This window comes from Herpailurus yagouaroundi, unplaced genomic scaffold (genome assembly GCF_014898765.1).
Source record: "Herpailurus yagouaroundi ecotype Mexico unplaced genomic scaffold, PumYag 308, whole genome shotgun sequence".
NCBI lineage: Eukaryota > Metazoa > Chordata > Mammalia > Carnivora > Felidae > Herpailurus > Herpailurus yagouaroundi.
In genome coordinates, this window is record NW_024412525.1 from 4,760,069 (window position 1) to 4,777,152 (window position 17,084).

The 17,084-nt window shown below is 55.7% G+C and overlaps 1 protein-coding gene across 2 annotated transcripts; it reads right to left on the reverse strand.

The window, feature by feature from the left end:
* Positions 1–174: 174 nt before the first annotated feature.
* REN (renin) lies at positions 175–11,794 on the reverse strand. 2 transcript variants are annotated; one of them, XM_040462213.1, is made up of 10 exons: positions 11,487–11,794; positions 7,131–7,281; positions 6,475–6,598; positions 5,760–5,878; positions 4,666–4,862; positions 2,945–2,953; positions 2,243–2,362; positions 1,724–1,868; positions 1,351–1,449; positions 175–538 (listed from the first exon to the last, which is right to left on the reverse strand). In XM_040462213.1, exons 1-10 carry the CDS (start codon positions 11,582–11,584, stop codon positions 377–379), a joined length of 1,224 nt encoding a protein of 407 aa, XP_040318147.1. In that variant the 5' UTR covers positions 11,585–11,794; the 3' UTR covers positions 175–376. The 2 variants fall into 2 exon arrangements, with proteins under 2 accessions (XP_040318147.1, XP_040318148.1); XM_040462214.1 differs by lacking the exon at positions 2,945–2,953.
* Between the last annotated feature and the right edge of the window lie 5,290 nt (positions 11,795–17,084).

A 17,084-nucleotide genomic window follows, 5' to 3' on the forward strand; every position in this document is an offset into this window, starting at 1 on the left:
GACTGCGTGCGAATAACTCCACCTGAGCGGGGATGAATGGCATCGGCCCTGCACGCAGGAGCCTGTGCGTGCAGGTGAGTGCGTAGTCTGTCTTTTGGTGTCACATTCCTGTCTGCACATGATACACGGCTGTGCCTCTCATTTCAGACCCCAGTGAATCCAGGTGCAACCAGGTTGTGAACATGAAGTCTTTATTCTTCTGTTTGTTCTCAAAGCAGGGAAGAACTGATGCTGGAGGCAGGGTGAGCGTCTGGGAGGAGCTCTACACCCCACGCCCCTGCGTGAGAGCACAGGCACAGGCAGGGGAGTGTCCAAGAGAGTGCTCTAGCTCCAGGCTAGGGCTGAAGGCAGGGTCCAACCGGGGCAGCAGAGGGCCTCAGCGGGCCAAGGCAAAGCCAATGCGGTTGTTATGGCGATCAAACTCCGTGTAGAATTTGCGGATGAAGCTGGCGCCCAGGACCCAGACAGGCCCAGTGGGCGGTGGGACATCCAGACCATGGAGGGCCAGAGTGCACAGGCCATCATTACCGTAGGGATCCTGGCAGGAAGCAAGAGGGTTTTCCCTACTGCCTGGCACATTACCATTCTCCTCCCTTGGCCTTGCCTGACCCCAGCAGCCATCCTCAGTGACAACCCCCTCCGTCCCCCATGCATCCTGGGCCTCCATTGGCCTTTCACCCCACCATACATCCTCTTGGATGCAGGTACTTAGCTAGACACTGGGCAAACCATACACTGTGAGACCTTCAAGAGCTTACAGCCCGGCAGAACTTCTGGTCCTAGGCAAGTTACTGTGTTTAACTGCCCTAAATCTGTTGAGTATAAGAAGGGCATAAGAGCATAGGAGCACAGCATCACTGGGGGCATTTGCTGACAGGATGGAGACAAGGGGATGAGCACAGTGATTCCCAAACCTGGCTGCCTATTGGAATCACCGGGGAGTTTTGAAAACACGGACCCCAGGTGCCCCTAGAGGTTCTGATTTAATAGGTAGGGGATGTGGCTTGTTACTGGGATTTTTAAGGTTTCCAGCTGACTCAGTGGGTGGCAGGGGGATGGGTTAAATGGGTGAGGGGCATTAAGGAGGCCGCTTTTCTGGATGAGCACTGGATGTCATATGTAAGAGGTGAATCCCAGGGCTCTACTCCCGACGCCAAGACTACACTGTATGTTAACTAACTTGAATTTCAATAAAAATAGTTTAAAACAAAGCTTCCAGGTGACTCTAATATGTAGCTAAGCTTGAGAAGCACCGACTGAGCATGGGATCTATGCATAAAGACTCGTCCCTTTTAGAGGGCCCCTGCCCACCAGTCCTCCCTGTGGTCGAGGGGCCGCCTGGAGCCTCACCTTTAACACATAGTCCGCGCTGGTGAGCGTGTAGGCTCTGCCTCCAAGGTGGAAGGAGATGTCCGGGAGTGTAGGCACCTGCTTGCAGTTCACCACGTACTGAGGGGAAGGTAAAGGGAGCCCTGCTGAGTGTGGGAAGCCCCCGGGGCAGACACAGCCCTGTGCCTGTGGCTGGGCTCCTCTGCTGGAGAGGGCTGCGCACGTGGCCCGCCCTCTCCCTAGGGGACACCAAGTCACACGTGGCGAGAGAGGAGACGAGGGCAAGGCCCGAAGCGGCCCCCTGTGGGACCTGATGCTCCCTGCGGTAATTTGGGGGCCTGATCAGGCGATGTTCCCGCAGCCTCGGGTGCCCCCGCTTGCCCCAGCTTCTTACTTCGTTTGTGCTCAGCTCCTTGGCCCCCAAGGTCTCCATGAGCAGCCTCAGGGAGCTGGTGGGACCCGAGATGTAGGATGCGCCAGTATCCACCACGACCATGCAGCCCTCCTCACAGACCACGGTGGCCGACCTCACTGACACCCTGAGGGAGGCCAGAGAGTGAGACAGACAGAAGGCTGATGGGACACCACCAGGCCGCCAAGCTTCCCTGAGCGAGGCAGGTGACAGGAGGCCCGTGCTGGTGGTCCCAGTGATGCCCTGGAGGAGGAAAGGTGCCGGTCCCCTCCCTCAGCACGTGGCCTGGTGACCGCCGCCTCCTCCCCGTAGCCCCTCCCCCCTCTGTTTTTCGTATCTCCACGTTCCCCATCCCTGGACAGAGCACTCAGCAAACGTTGGCTGGGCCTTAAGAAGTGACTGCATTAGGAGAGAGGACAAGATGGCGACAGTACCCCATCCCACTTCCATTCCCCCAGCAGCAGCATTTTGGGAGAGCAGGGCGGGTTGAGGGTTCCTGACCCTTTCATTTTGATCTGCCAGGAGCCAGTCTTGCTGACGCTCACGTAGTGGAAGTTCCCTTGGTAATACTGGGGGTCGCTGCCTCCCAACACAACCTCTCCTCCGAGCAAGTGGGAATTCCTAAAGGAAAGATCAGAGCTCTTGAAGATCCGTGACCTCTGAGCCCCGGCACCCCAGCAACAAGGGATGTTGGGCACGGATACAGGGGTGGGGGGCAGAGGAAGGGGGAAAGGATAGCAAGGCTGGGAAGCTGCAGAAACACGTCTCCACCTTTCTTGCCCCTCCCCAAGCCCAACCAGAGGTGGTTCCAGAATAGTCCAGCTGCATCTGATAAAACATCCCCAGCAAGGTCGCGGCAAAGGAACTGGCGCAAGGACAGTGAGTCGAGAGCAAGATGAGGCTCCCCCCCCCCCCCCCCCCCCCCCCCCCCCCGCTCCCAACTTGGGTTTGAGTTGTTGCAGGTTGAACAGGTAGGTGCATGGGTGGGGTGGTCTCCGGGACCTGCTGGGTGGGGGGTGGGCAAGGGGCAGGAGGCAAGCTGGAAGGAGGGGTGGAAAACTTAGGCATCTGGCAGAGCCTGGGCCTGCGGAGGGGAGTTTGGGCTGGTGGGTTGGTGGCGTATGTGAATCTGGATGGGGTGTTCAGGAGGGTCAGGGCCATGTGAGGCGAGGCGGAGTGGTGGGGTGGGTTTCAGCTCCTTACTTGGAATTTCTGCAGAGAAAGAGAGAGCGGAAATGAGGTCTCTGTTGCAGGTGGGCCTCGCCAGCCTGTTGTTGGCCAGGGTGGGTGTTATGCCCTCTTTTTTACCCTTTAGGTGCTGGACTCACCAAGAGGTGAAGTCACTTGCCGGAAGTCCCCCGGGGGGTATGTGGGGCGATTGGTGCCCAGTCCAAAGCGGACCCCCTTGCTTTCCTCTCCTCCCAGCGCACAACGCCTCCCACCGCGCGGGGCCTCCCCTCGGGCTGGTTTCCAGGGTGCACACGTGGGCTGGGTTTCCCAGCATACGTGTGCAGGCGGTTTAGGTGTGCACGCGTTATGCGGGCCGGTGCAATGCATTGCCCTCTTACACGTTCAGTACGCATGCGCGTGTGCTATAGCACCTGCCCCCGCTGCCCCTCTGCCAACATTTCAAGATCCCCCTGCCTGTTCCTTCCTTCTTGCCCCAGGGTCAAGGAAGAGGCAGGCCCTCTTAACAAGGCCCGCCTTCTTCCTGTTTGCTGGATTCTTCTCCCTCCTGCGGCTGCCAGGCTCCTGTGCCCTCAGTTAGCTCCTCCGTTTCCCAGTTTCAATCTCTCTCTCTCTTTCCATTGGCTTCCTCCTCCACCTGCAGGCATACTCGTGCCTCCTCTAGCATTTTAAAACACCCACCCTTCTTGTCTCTGCTTCCCTCTACATCTCAGCCTGCACCCCTCCTGACGCTCCCCTGTCTAAACTCTCAGGGCACTCTACACCTGCCCTTTGCTTCCTGACGCCCACATCTACCTCTCGACTGGTCACCATCTGGCCGTGCTCCAGCTCAACAACAGCTCTTCCCGAGGACGCTGCCCCAGAGCCGGCCGGTGGCCTCCGCTCAATGCCTCCTGTTTTCTTTTTCTTCCTTCCTTCTTCTCCATTTTACCTGTGCAATTTCTTCCGACCTTGACCCTCCCTCCACCCTCACCTCCCTCGCCTCCAGCTCTTCCGGTCTTCCCAAACCCACAGCTTGGAGCAGATCACAACCCTGCAGCGAGAGCTCACAATGGCTTTCCCCAGGCTGGCCCAACCACGCACGAGCTCAGCCTAGAGCTGAAAGGCACCCATGGGCTTCAAGCCCCAGGCCCCCTGTCCTGTTGCTTGTCCCGTTGTAATGTTTCCCGTCTTCCTTCCTGACTGTAGGCTCCGTGAGGGCAGGGACTCTTTTTGGACGCTGTGTTCACGGCTGCACCCCAGAACCTCCCACAGTGCTTGCCACATAAGCACGCCATATTTGTTGAATCAATGAGTGAGCAAATAAATGAAGGGATTAATGAATAAAGCCAGCTTTCTGTGTGGTCTGTCACAGGGAGGGTCCCAGGTCCCAATAATGCTTTATTTTCCATCACCCCCCACCCTGCATTTTCCTCTTGTTCTAGAGAGTGCTGACAGGACTCGCTGCAATGATGGAAATGTTCTGTTATCTTCTATCCAATATGTAGCCATAGTAATTGTGGCTGCCGAGCACTGGACATGGGGCTAGTGTGACTAAAGACTTAAATTTTATTAAATTTCAATTAGTTTCAATTTAAGTAGTGACTTCCATATTGGCTGGTGGAGCTCGACATACGGCTTGAATACCACCTGATCACGAACCCAGAAACATCCCGGTCCCAACTCCCCTCTTGCTCTCCCAACTCTCCTGATACCCTCCGCCACCCCTGCCTCAGCCCCTGAAGCCCCAGCCTCACCTGCTGTAGTAGACAGAGAAGACATCCTCCTTTAGCACCCCTTGGGAGAGGATGTGGTCAAAGACAGGGGTAACCCCGCCAACAGCCTGTGCAGGGAAGCCCATGCCCAGAATCCCATCAAACTTGGCCAGCATGAAGGGTATCAGGGGCAGCTCTGTGACCTCTCCAAACGTCTGTGTCACTGTGATTCCGCCCACCTGTGGGAGGAAGGACCGGAGGAGACCAAGCCTACTGCCTCCCCTGCTGGCCAGGGGGGGAGTCTAGGACCCACATCCCCTAGGGTAGAGAAACTGGGGATAAGACCGTTGTATCAATCCCCCCACACATATCCTCTCTTCTAATACACATGCAGGCTGTGGGGTTGCCCAGGACCTGGAAAGGGGTACTGACAATCAGTAACCACCAAGGTGCCAGGAGCTCTCACACCCTCTCCGGCCCAGCTTCCACACTGGCAGGACTGGGTCTCAGTTCCTCACCCCCACTATGGGTAAGGCTTTCTCCAGCCCAGCCAGACCTTCTCCCCTGGTTTCCCAGACAACGGGCCTCTCATGTTCCATGTGTACCCTTCCCATAGCTTAGAGCAGGGGCTGGAGTAACTCCCAGAATGGAAAGGGTCCGAGGCAAGCCAAATGGAAAAGAAAACCAAGCCCCGACCTTAATCCTAAACTCTAACCTCAACTAGGATCTTAGAACTTATGCCTGACCCCCAAACTAACTCTGGCCATAATGAAACCAGTACTGCTGAACCCTGACACCGACTCTGATTTCAGTCTGGGGTCTTGTGAAGGGCCCAGTCGGAGCTGGGTGACCTCAGGCAGGTTAGCTGACAGGAGGCTGTGGGGCTCCGGCTAAGCTCTCACGTGAGTTACACGTAAAAGCTTCCATAAATCACCCAGTGTGGACCCAGGAGCTCAGGCTTGCTCTGTCCCAGGCCCTGCTTCTTTGCAGCGAGGCAGGGTGTTCCTCAATTGCCCAGGCTCTAAGGTGGACTGAACTGTACCCCCCGCCCCCCTCCAAGTATGGGCCCTCCAGTGGCAGGGGAGGTCTGGGACCAGAAGGGCAGAGGTCAGATGACCTGGGGCACTCCCACTTACAGTCACCTCGTCCTGGCTCAGGAAACCTTTGACCTTCCCAGATCCGTAGTGGATGGTGAATGCCGTCCCATTCTCCATGTAGCTGGAGGATTCCGAAGAGTCGTAGAGGCTGTGAATCTCTGGCAGAGGGATATAGGCTCAGGTCTGTTCAAGAGAGGCCCGGCAGGGGGGCTGGGAGGCAGGTGCCTGTGGGCGTGGCCCCCTGTGGTTGAGGACTTCTGTGAAGGGGCGGGGAGGCCCTGAGGTGGGAGGCTTGAAAACGTGTTTCATCAATCTAGGACTCTGTTTCTTGGGCCCCTGTCACGTGCCCAGATCTCTGAGAATTTTGTCTCCAATCAAGCATTCCACAGTGATTCTGAGGCTGGGATGAGGAGAAGATTCTGGTTCCAGTAAGCTCTTGAGAAGAGGCTGTTGACTAAGGAAGGGCGTGGAAGACCCTGAGAGCCTGGGGTGGGTCTGAGGATTTGGCCCCAATCTCAGGAAAGGTGAGAAGCGGACTTCTGGGTGAGCTGGGGACTTCTAATGCCGCCATTTTACCTTGGCGGCCGTATCGGGAAAATGGGGGACATCGTCATCTCTCCTCTCGGGGGCAACAGGAGCAGAAGCAGGGAGGAAATAGCTCAATTGGTAGCAGAGGGTGTGAGGCAGGCCCGGCCAAGTGTGGCAGGGGGCTCGGGGAGAGGTCCTGTAGGCGTGTGGAGAGGGGGGTGCTCACCACATGCTGTGTAGAGAGGGCTGCACTTGGTGGAGGGCACCCAGAGGTTGGCTGAGCCTGTGTCGAAGATGACTTTGAAGGTCTGGGGTGGGGTGCCAATGCCGATCTCGCCATAGTACTGGGTCTGTGGGGGTGAAAGGAAAGAGGCAGCTGGAGGCGCGGGGAAGCTTGGGGCTTTGCTGGATACCCCCTTGGGCACCTGGGGTGAGATTAGGTAGATCAGACAACCGCCCCAGGTTCCCCTTTTCCAGCAGGGCCCGGGTGGGACCCTTAGCACTGTCTTAGGACTTCCCTGGAAGTGAGACAAGAGGGCAAAAGAAGAATACTGAAAATGAAGATGATGCCCCGCCCCTTGAAGGGCTGCTGACGCAATAAGCAGGCACGCCGTGCAGAGCCCAGTCACAGAAACCCGCATCTGAGGTCACATACCCACCCTGCCCACCTTGAAACCCAGGGCCTGGATTCCTGAGTTCCAAACCTAACTCTGCCTCTGGGCTCCTTTCTGCCCTCTGTGGCTCAACCTTTCTAGCTCTGAAATGGGAGTTTTATAGGGCACTTTGTGCATCTCAGCAACTCAGTCCTAGGCAGCACGGAAAGAGCAAAGAGAGCCTTGGGCCCCAGAAAGAGAAAGGAGACGGAAAAGCAGGGGCGCTCACATCCAGGTAGTTGGTGAGGACCACAGGGGACGTGCTGTTGCCAAAGGAGAATCTCTTGGTGAACTGGCTCCACTCAGCACCAAGCCTGGCTACGTCCACACCTCGCTCCTTCAGGCTTTCCCGGATCGAAGGCATTTTCTTGAGGAAGATCCTGACCCGGGGTGAGGGAAGAAAAAAACAGAAGAGCTCTGTACTCCCTCATAACAGTGGTACACAGTCCTGAAGCTTCTGGTACAATTCTCCCTAATCTAGCCTAGACACCTGAGAATCACTCTTGTGCCCTAAGGCCTCTCCAGGAGAATTCGCAAGCCTCGTTGAGTCAGCTGCACCGGCATTAAATAATCCTTAACACACTTCCTTCTGTTGTCTAGTTCTGATCCCTATCACTACGAGGCCATTCGTTCATTCCTTCCTTCCTTTCATAATTACAGGTCGAACACCTACTCTGTGCCTGCACTCCAGTGGATACTAGAGATAGAAAGATGAAGATCATCAGTGGGGTGCCTGGGTGGCTCAGTTGGTTAAGCTTCTGACTCCTGATTTCAGCTCAGGTCACCAACCACGAGATAGAGCCCTGCATGGGGTGCTTCATGGACAGCGTGGAGGCTGCTTGGGATTCTCTCCCTCCCTCTCTCTTTGCCCCTCCCCTCCCCCAAGTAAATAAACTTAAAAAAAAAAAAAAAATCACTGCCTTCAAGGAGCTCCGGCAGGCAAGGAGACAGAGGAGGAAACGCAACAGCGACATCCCCTCTAAGATGAAGGCTGGGACGCGCTCCCCTCAAGGCTGGACAGGACCGGGCAGTGCCGTGTGAGGCCTGTAGGTGGCAGCAGGCGCCCACAGCAGCCTGCCGGGGCTCCAGGATGCCAGGCCAGGGTAGACACCCAGCCAGGGCTGTGGGCTGGAACCTTGGGACTGAATAGGTGGGGTGGGGAGAGCAACCGGCATGTCCAGAGTAACTGTGCCCCGCTGCCCGTGGAAAGATGTGACTTCTTGAGCCTGAGTCCCAGTCCTTCAGCTCCTTTCCCTGACACGCGCCTATCAGCTTTGGGAGGCAGAATTAAAGACTCTGGGGCTGGGTGGGGGCCGGTAAAACATACTGAGGGGCCACCTGGTCAGTTTCAAACACTATACACCCTCCACATAGCCTTCGACCATAGGCCAGCCATCCTTATCCTCCGGTAATGATGAGGAAAGCAGACAGGGCACATGGGTGGCTCAGTCGGTTAAGTATCCGACTTCGGTTTAGGCCATGATCTCAGGGTTCACAAGTTCGAGCCCTGCGTCGGGCTCTGTGCCGACAGCCCAGAGCCTGGAGCCCGCTTTGGATTCTGTGTCTCCCTCTCTCTCTGCCCCTCCCCCCTCATGCTCTGTCTCTGAAAAATAAACATTTGAAAAAATTTCGATGAGGAAGCAGAGGCTCACAGGGTTGTGGATGGAGCAGGGACTCAAAGCGGCGTCTTTGGACTTGCTTCCCAGAGAGTGTCCCCAGGGCTCCCATGGGAAGCTTCTTTGCAGAAGCTTGAGGGGAGATGTCCCTAGCTGTTGGCCAGGGGGTTCTGGGATTGCAGCCCAGTTTATGGAGAACCCGTCTTCTTTTCTAGCTGCTGGTCTCCCTGTACTGCCCTTCCCTCCTCACACCCGGCACTCTCGGACCCCCTTATGCGAATGCAGCTTTCCTGCCAGCCAGCCTCACATCAACAGAAATGACTCGTCATAGTTGTGTCACAGTTTGCTGTTCACAAAGTCGTTTCACAATTATGATCTTATTCTCAGCCATCCCCTGGGGTGGGTGAGGTTATTATTCCCATGTTTACAGATGGGAAAATGGAAGGGCAGAGAAGGCTTGATTCCGAAGAGGGTGCACTTTCTACTATTTACTCTGAACAGCCTCTGCCCTGGACCCTAACATGTCCCATTCTCCTTTCAGAAGGTCCCTTCCTCGCCCCCAGCTCTCCATTCTTCTAAGCCCAGCATGCATCCCACCTCCAGGAAGCTTGCCCCAGGAACTCCAGTTCACACTGGCCCCACCTCTGCTTGGGCTCTGGCTCCATTTTTCCTCGGGTGCTCCCAGCCTGCACTGCACAGCCTAATGCCCCTGGAGGTGGTGCCGTCTGGTGGTGAGGACACAGCAGTCGTGGGCACATGTTTAAACCCTTTCTTACTGTGTGATTCGGATCAACTTAACCCAACCTCTCCGGGCCTTTCGTGAGCCCCCATCAACTCCTTTGTAAAAATGGACTAAACAGTAGTACCTGCCTCAGAGAATCACTGTGCGGATTACACAAGCTGCCCACTGCTCAATAAATGTGAAGACTGTGCAGAAGGCAATGAAAGCACCTTGAGAATGGGGCCCTGTGTTCAGATCCCCCAAAGTGCCTTGCGTGACACTGTGCAAATAGCAGGTGGAAAAATTTTGCGTTTCAAAAGCCTCTTTCTCCACTCCTGGCCCAATCCCGTTCTTCTTCTCTTTTTATTTATTTTATTTATTTTTTGAGCATGAGCATAAGCGGGGGAGGGGCAGCGGGAGAGGGAGAATCCCCAGCAGGCTCCGCACTGTCCGCACAGAGCCCAACATAGGCCTTGAACTCACTGACCATGAGACCATGAACTGAGCCGAAATCAAGAGTCAGACACTTAACTGACTGAGCCACCCAGGTGCCCCTCTTCCTGGCTTTTTAAAGAGAACAGGGAGAATGTTTTTACCTCAATTCCACATTTACTCTGGGGGTGGGGGCTGCCTGCAGGCACTCCGTCTCTCACCCCGCACCCCTACCCTAGCAGTTACTCTCTGGGAGCCTAGAAGCCGGTGAAAAGGCTTTGGAAACAAAAGGCCCAGTGTGTGTTGAGGCTCAGCCTCTTACACGTGACCTCCCTGAGCCTCTGTGTCCTCACCTGTAAAATGGGACCGCTGGGTTGTCAGGAGGAGAATTTGAGAGGAGATATGTGGAAAGAGCCTGTGAAATCCTCGACATTTTACAGGCTTAGCAACCAGGACTGTGAAAACCTGCCCTCTTAGGGGCACCCAGCTGCCTCCGTCGGTGGAGCGTGTGACTCTTGATCTTGGGGTTGTGAGTTCGAGCCCCATGTTGGATGTAGAGATGACTTAAAAATAAAATCTTTAGGGGCGCAGTCGGTTAAGATTCAGCTCAGGTCATGATCTCGCGGTTCGTGAGTTCGAGCCTCGCATCAGGCTCTGTGCTGACAGCTCAGAGCCTGGAGCCTGCTTCGGATTCTAGGTCTCTCTCAGAAATAAATAAACATTACAAAATTAAAATAAAGTAAGATCTTTAAAAAGCAACAAAATCCTGCTCTTACCTTGAGGTCTTCTGTTTCCACCACCTGCCCTCCCCACACTGAAACCCTTTCTCTTGGAGACCCTCCCTCCTGCCTCTCCCCTTCTTCAGCCTTTTAAGTGTGTATATATATATATATTTTTAACATTTATTCACTTTTTGAGAGACAGAGAGTGAGTGGGGAGGGGGCAGATAGGTGGGCACAGAATCCAAGGTGGGCTCCAGGCTCTGGACTGTCAGCACAGAGCCCGATGCGGGGCTCGAACTCAGGAACCCGTGAGCTCTTAACCTGAGCTGGAGTTGGGCGCTTAACCGACTGAGCCACCCAGGGGCCTCCTCCCTCCCTCCCCCTTCAGCCTTAGTGAACTCAGGGAACTTAACGAGAGGGCCTGGCACCGGGTGTGGGCGTTACTAGGCCTCCCTCCTCCTTCCTTCAGGCCACGCCTTAAGCCTTTCTTTCAACGTTTGTAACAACCCACCCTGTGGACTAGTAACAGCTGGGTTTTTACAGCCTTCGGGCATCAGGCTGAGGGCTTTCCATATCTCTCATTCAATCTTCAAAGCAGACCTGTGAAGCAGGTGCTGCTATAATCCCTGCTTTAAAAATGGTAAACTGAGATCTGGAGAGGTTAAGTAACTTGCCTGTGCTTTCCCAGCTAGTTAGTTCCTCTAGTGGAGCGGGATTTAAGCCAAGACAATTCAACTCTAGAAGGCTTGTATTTAACCACTAAATTGTTCTTCCTTGGTAGGCTTAACCATACCACCCCCTTCTTAACAATTAGACTGTGACCTCCTTGAGAACAAGGGGCAGGTCTGAATCATCTGAGTGCCTCGCCTGGCGATCTGTGCAGGAAGCAAGGGCTCTGGGCGGGGATCAAATGACGTGGCCTTCGGGCCACTAGGGTAGTGTGCCACTATCGGCCCTGTGACATCGGCCGAGCCACCTCTCTGAATGGGCCCGCGCCTCCCTGGTCATGAGGACTGGATGACATCCCATATCAGAAAGCCAGGGGTGTTAGGAAGGTGGGAACCCCCGCGCCCCCGCCCCCCAGCCTGAGTTACCGTCTGAAGGCGCCAGAGTCTGCGGGGAGACCGAAGGTGCAGGAGCCGCAGAGCACCAGCAGGAGGCCCCAGCGAGGCATTCTGCTCCCTTGGTCCATGCTTCGCCTGGGGGGCTCGGCTCTCTTGGGAATCTGCAGAAGCCTTGTGGCTTCCCAGAGCCCTTCTCCTTTTATGCGCTCCACACTTGGGACGGTTGAGCTTTAGCTCTGCCCTGATTTATTATCCGGGGGCACATGGAGGGCGGCCAGTAATAAATCCCCCCGATGGGACGGAGCTAGATGGGTGAAGGGTGACCAGGTTTCGACGCAGAGCCCAGGAGCCAGGGAAATGGAGGGCTGTGGGAAAGCAATGCTGTGCCCAGTGACGCCAGCAGCCCCATCTCGGCCTGGCCCTGCGACCCCCGCCGGGGCAGAGGCTGATGGGAAACATCGGTGTTCCAGAACACGGTCAGGGCTGAGACCGGCCCAGAACGTACGTTTCCAACCTCCCCCGCCAGACTCCACCCTCCGTACCCTTCAAGTGCCATCCTCTAGGTTAACCTCGGCTGTGTTCCTGACCGGCTTCTTCCACTTTGTGTCTCAGTTCCCTTCTGGAACACGGGTGACTCCTCCTGGCTTGTTTGTGACAGAGCCAGACCCAGAGGCCTCTGTGCTGCCTCCCTCCAAGCCTCTGTTAGCAGCAGCTGTGGAGGGGGAGAATACCACGGCCCGGCAGGGGGAGAAGCGCCTTGTATGGGTTTCTGGGCGCAGGAATCTGGGGGAAGGGGTGTGTGTCTACCCTCAGCTCGCCTCGTGTGGGTGGGAGCCCTCAGGAGTGAGGGGGAGCTGGTCTTCCAACTCCTCCTTCCCTTCCCACGGGGCCCTGAGTCCCTTCTGGGCCCGTCTCTGCCACCTTCCCTTTTCCTTGTAGTTTACAAACAACCTGGGGCAGCTCTCCATACACACACCTGACTCCTAAGTCCCAGGAGGGGTGCTATTTATTCAGGCGAGGATGCCCTCTCCTGGCTTTTCCTTGCTCATGCCTCGGGGCCCATTTCAAATATCACCACCTGCTCCACGAAGCAGGTCCTGATTCAGCCCGGAACTGCCTGCCTTCTGCTGTGGGCTCCCAAGGCGCCACACGAGCCCTTCCAGGAGAGCACGGACCTCAGCTGTCCCGTATCAGAGTGACCTCGCAGACCTGCCTCTGCCTCTTGCCCAAAGTGGTGCTTCGCACTTATCAGCTGAAGGAACTAGGGAACTAGCTGGGGGCTAGTTGTCTGGGACCCCTGGGTTCCGGTCTTGATTCAACCATGAACTTGCTAAGTGATGTTGGACCCCTCCACCTCTCTGGGGCTCAGTCTCTAAATCTGAAGCATGAAACAGATGTTGGGTGGGCCCTAGGGTGCTAATGTTCTGTCCTTTGACTTCAGGGTGCTGCCCTCTGCAACCAGCTGCGAGCAGCAAGGACTTAGAGAAGCTAAAATCTCTTGCTGACATGTTGCCTAATGAGTATGCTTGGACCTCTGGGATTATAACACCCTTACCACACGACAGGAGGATTTGGCATTTCCTGGTGTAAACTCTCATTGGAGAATTTTTCAGGCACTGTGGTTGGCAGTGAACAAAGTATCTGAGGGCAAGGGGAACACTTAAAAAAAATTTCTTTCATGTTTATTTATTTTTGAGAGACAGAGGGCGAGTGGGGGAGGGGCAGAGAGAGAGGAGACAAGAATCTGAAGCAGCTCCGAGCTGTCAGCACAGAGCCCGACGCAGGGCTCGAACTCACGAACCGTGAGATCATGACCTGAGCTGAAGTCAGATGCTTAACCACCCAGGTGCCCCCGGGGGAAAACTTTTTAGAACCCCTCAGAGTGGGGGGGGGGGTCTGTCTTGGCAAATTGGAGGAGGATTTATGAAGCATTCCAATAGACCTTGGTTCTCTTCATTCATTAGACAGTATTCATCGGGCATTTATTAGTTGCCAGACATTTTTCTAGATGCCGAGATTGACAAAAAATAAATACCATTTCTGCTCCCGTGGATCCTACAGTCTGTAGGAGAAATAGGTTATCATCACAACATAGATGTAAAATAACAATGATGACCAGCACAGTCAGGGAACTCCAGGAAGGCATCGCCAAAGAAATGACACTGGAGTTGTGACCTGAAGGCGACATGGGCAGGCAACGAATAGCTGAAGAGGAAAAGAAATAGAGTCCCGATGGGAGCAGCATGTGCAAAGGCCCTGTGGAGAGAGGAAGCATGATGAGAACAAGGGCCAAAAGAAGCCAGTGTGGCTAGACAGAGACCAGAGGAAGTGGGATGAGAGAGGAGATTGGGAAGCGGAGATAAGAGCTAACGCCAAGTGTCACTCTAGGTGCTTAATGCATGTGACCCTCAAAACAACTGCATGGAGTGGTACTATTGTTATTCCACTTTACAGATGAGGAAGCTGAGATATGGGAGGATTCAGAAAGCAGCGTGCCTAGGATCACACCCACGGTAACAGGTGGAGTCAGCCTATAAGCTATGGCAGTATGTCCCAGAACTCTACGTGACTTGAGCGTCTAACCGTGAAAGTTCTTGAACGCCACACTGCGTTTACCTTAAGAGCACAACGGGTAAACAGGTTAAGACGGGAACGATGATGTAATTGAATGCGTTTTGCAAAGACATTGTGGCTACGGTGTGGCTCAGCAAGGACTTCGGAATGGTCCGGAATCATGTGGCACGTGACAGGAAGCCAGAGCGCCGGAACCAGCTTGGACTAGGGGAGGTGGGCGTGGTGGAGACAGAAAAGATTGGATGGAATTGAGAAAAATTTAGGAAATAAAATTAGGTCATGGGTGAGATATGGGGAGTGAAGGAGAGGGAGGTTTCTGGATGCCTGGTGATACCAAGTGGAAGAGATTCAGGATTCCAGAGGGGAAAGAGGTCTGGGGAGACCATGAGTTTGAGGACCTGTTGAGTGTGGGGTTCCTTTGTGGAGACAGGGGCAGGGAATAAAAAAAAAAGAAAGAAATATCCCAGGTGTGACATTAAGTGGCAGGTGCACGTGGACCTGGGTGAAAGATTTATGTTATTTGCCATTGGTCATGAATGTCACAGATATGAATACAATTAGCCGAGGGGGGGGGGGGGAAGAGCAAGGAAGCCCTGGACTCCAGCTTCCGTGGCCCAGCGGTGGAGAAACGGCCTGTCTAACAGACCACAAAGAAGAGGACAGAGAGGAAGGGGGAAACCGTCCGGTGTCCCTGAAGCCCAAGGAGAAGGGAGGTTACGCAGCGAGAGTGAGCAGTGGGAGGGGCTGCTTGGAGGTCAGGCAAGACATGGGTTACAAGGCAGACATGTGGCCATTGGTGCTGTTAGTGGGAGCTGTTTGGGTGATGCGGACGGACGGGAATCCAGACAGGGAATGTGGAAGAATGACAGGAAGAAGGGAGATGAAGGCGGTGTAGCCCAGACAGCCTTTCTGAGAAGCCAGGGATAACGGAGGAGGAGGTGATGGCTGGAGGCGAGTGAGGACAAAGTGAAGGGGTTTTCCCTCTCCTCTCCCTGCCTGCCCCTCTCCCTCCTTCCTCTAATGGTGGGAGGGAAGAGAATATATTTAAAGGCCTGGAAAGGACTCGGGGGAGAGGAGGGATAATCATGGCAGTAAGATCCCGAGCAGGTGGGAGTCAGGAAGGCAGGGCCCACGCACGGCCACCAGGTGCTGGCGGCCGAGGGCCTTTCTGTCCGGTGACTGTCCTCTTCTCAGACAAGTGGGGAGCAGGGACCACTGCTGAGAGCTGGGGATGGGGGCGGGGTTCGGAGGCATGCGGAGAAATAGAGAAGGTGTGCAATGGTTATGGAAAGATGGAAGAAGCTGGCCAGGAAACTCAGGGGTTTTCTGGGAGGAATTAAACATTTAATGGCTGTTGATCACAGCATCGTCGTCGAAAGCCAGTCTGCCCTGTTCTCTGCCTCCCCGCCACCGCCACAGTGCTTGGCTGCTTGGGTGGGGACAGTAAGGCAGTGTGTGGCTGGCTTCATCCAGGGCTGGGGTGGTGCCACACATGGTGATGAAAGAGGAGAGCCGAAGGGATTTAGGGGCCCAGCAAAGATGTTATTGAATGATAGACTGTGGCCTAGAAGGTGGATGTGGGAAAGAAGTCAGGACAGGACAGCGCGGACGAACAGGAAGGAAGCGGAGGACCGTGGGCCCAGAAAGGGCTGTGGGGGCGAGGCCACTGCATGGAGGGTGCTCGAGGAGCGGAGAGGCCAGGCTGCTGGACGGGTCACCGTCTGCGTGGATGGTGATGTCATCCAGAAAGACTGCAGAGGGCATGGGGTGGGGGAAGGCTGTAAGCCAGGAGCCAAAGTCTTTGGTAAACGAGGAGGCGGGACCTGCACGTCCAGTGGTGACAAGGGTTGAGTGAGTGGGACGGGAGGGTCCCAGGCTGAAGGCAGGCGCCTGGAGGGAGAAGTGTCTTCTCCCAATGTCCACGGCAGCCCTGGGAAGCGAGTGGACCAGTGTCCCTCTAACACAGGAGGAAACCAAGACCCGGGAGGGTACACAACGGGTCCTAATTCATAGCTGGGGTGAGGCAGAGTGGGGCCCTGTGTCTCCCCTGCACCATATCCTGTGATACACGGGGGTCCGCCCAGCCACCAAGGGGTGGGGTGTGCTGTCCCGGAATCTCACTTCTCCCTGCCTCTCCCCTGCCGGAGACCCTGACAAGCTTGTGACCTGTCCTGGCCATTGCAGGTGACTGACCACCGCCTCCCTCCCCACTCTCCAAACCCCAGAGCAGGAGCAAGGGAGAAAGCAGGTGGGGAGATGGGGTCAGCCTTGCGGCGGCTGAACGCGGGGAACAGCAGCACCCTTTACTGAGCACCTACCCTGCGCCCTGAAGGACTGTATGCTCTTGCAGCCTCGGGAAGCGTGTGCCCTTGCACCCACTGTTCAGATGAGGAAGCGGGGGAGGGGGGGCTTCAGGGAGCTTGGGGAAGGATGAGCTGAGAGCCGAGTGCTCTGCCTGTGACTCCCGGCCCCTCTGTGTGGCCGTGGGTGTCAGACGTGACCGGCAGAGCCATGGGATTCAAAAGAGGGGGTGCTGAGCTATGGCTGCGCGGTCAGGAGCACGGCCACCCCACAGCGCTTTCTGTAGGGGAGGGAGCTCTTTGAAGCCCAGCACCCGGCTGCAGCTTAGACCCCCTGCACGGAGCACCTGGGGCCTCAAGTATACTCTAGGTTGACCAGAATCTTCTGTGGCAAAGGCAGGGGCAGGGGCAGGGCTTCCACCCACAGGTCTGGGTGCCCTGTGGTCCTGGGCACTTTCCAACCCAGTACCTGTTTCCTGCCGGCCACAGCACTTCCCATGGCCCCAGACAGTGGGGCACAGGGGCGAATACTGAGTGTGATAACCTCAGCAGGAGAGAGACTTCTGAGGGCATGAGGCCCCCGTGGTGAAATTGTGGTCCAGGAGGCCCAGGAGAGGCGAGGGTGACGGAGCCCAGAAATCGTAGCCTCCCTGGTTTCTCCTGGTTACTGCAGCTCAAAGGCTGGGAGAAGGGTGGCTGTCCCTTGCCCTTTTCGCGGCTCCCCTCAGTCCCCCTTCTTAACTCCTAGGCCCGA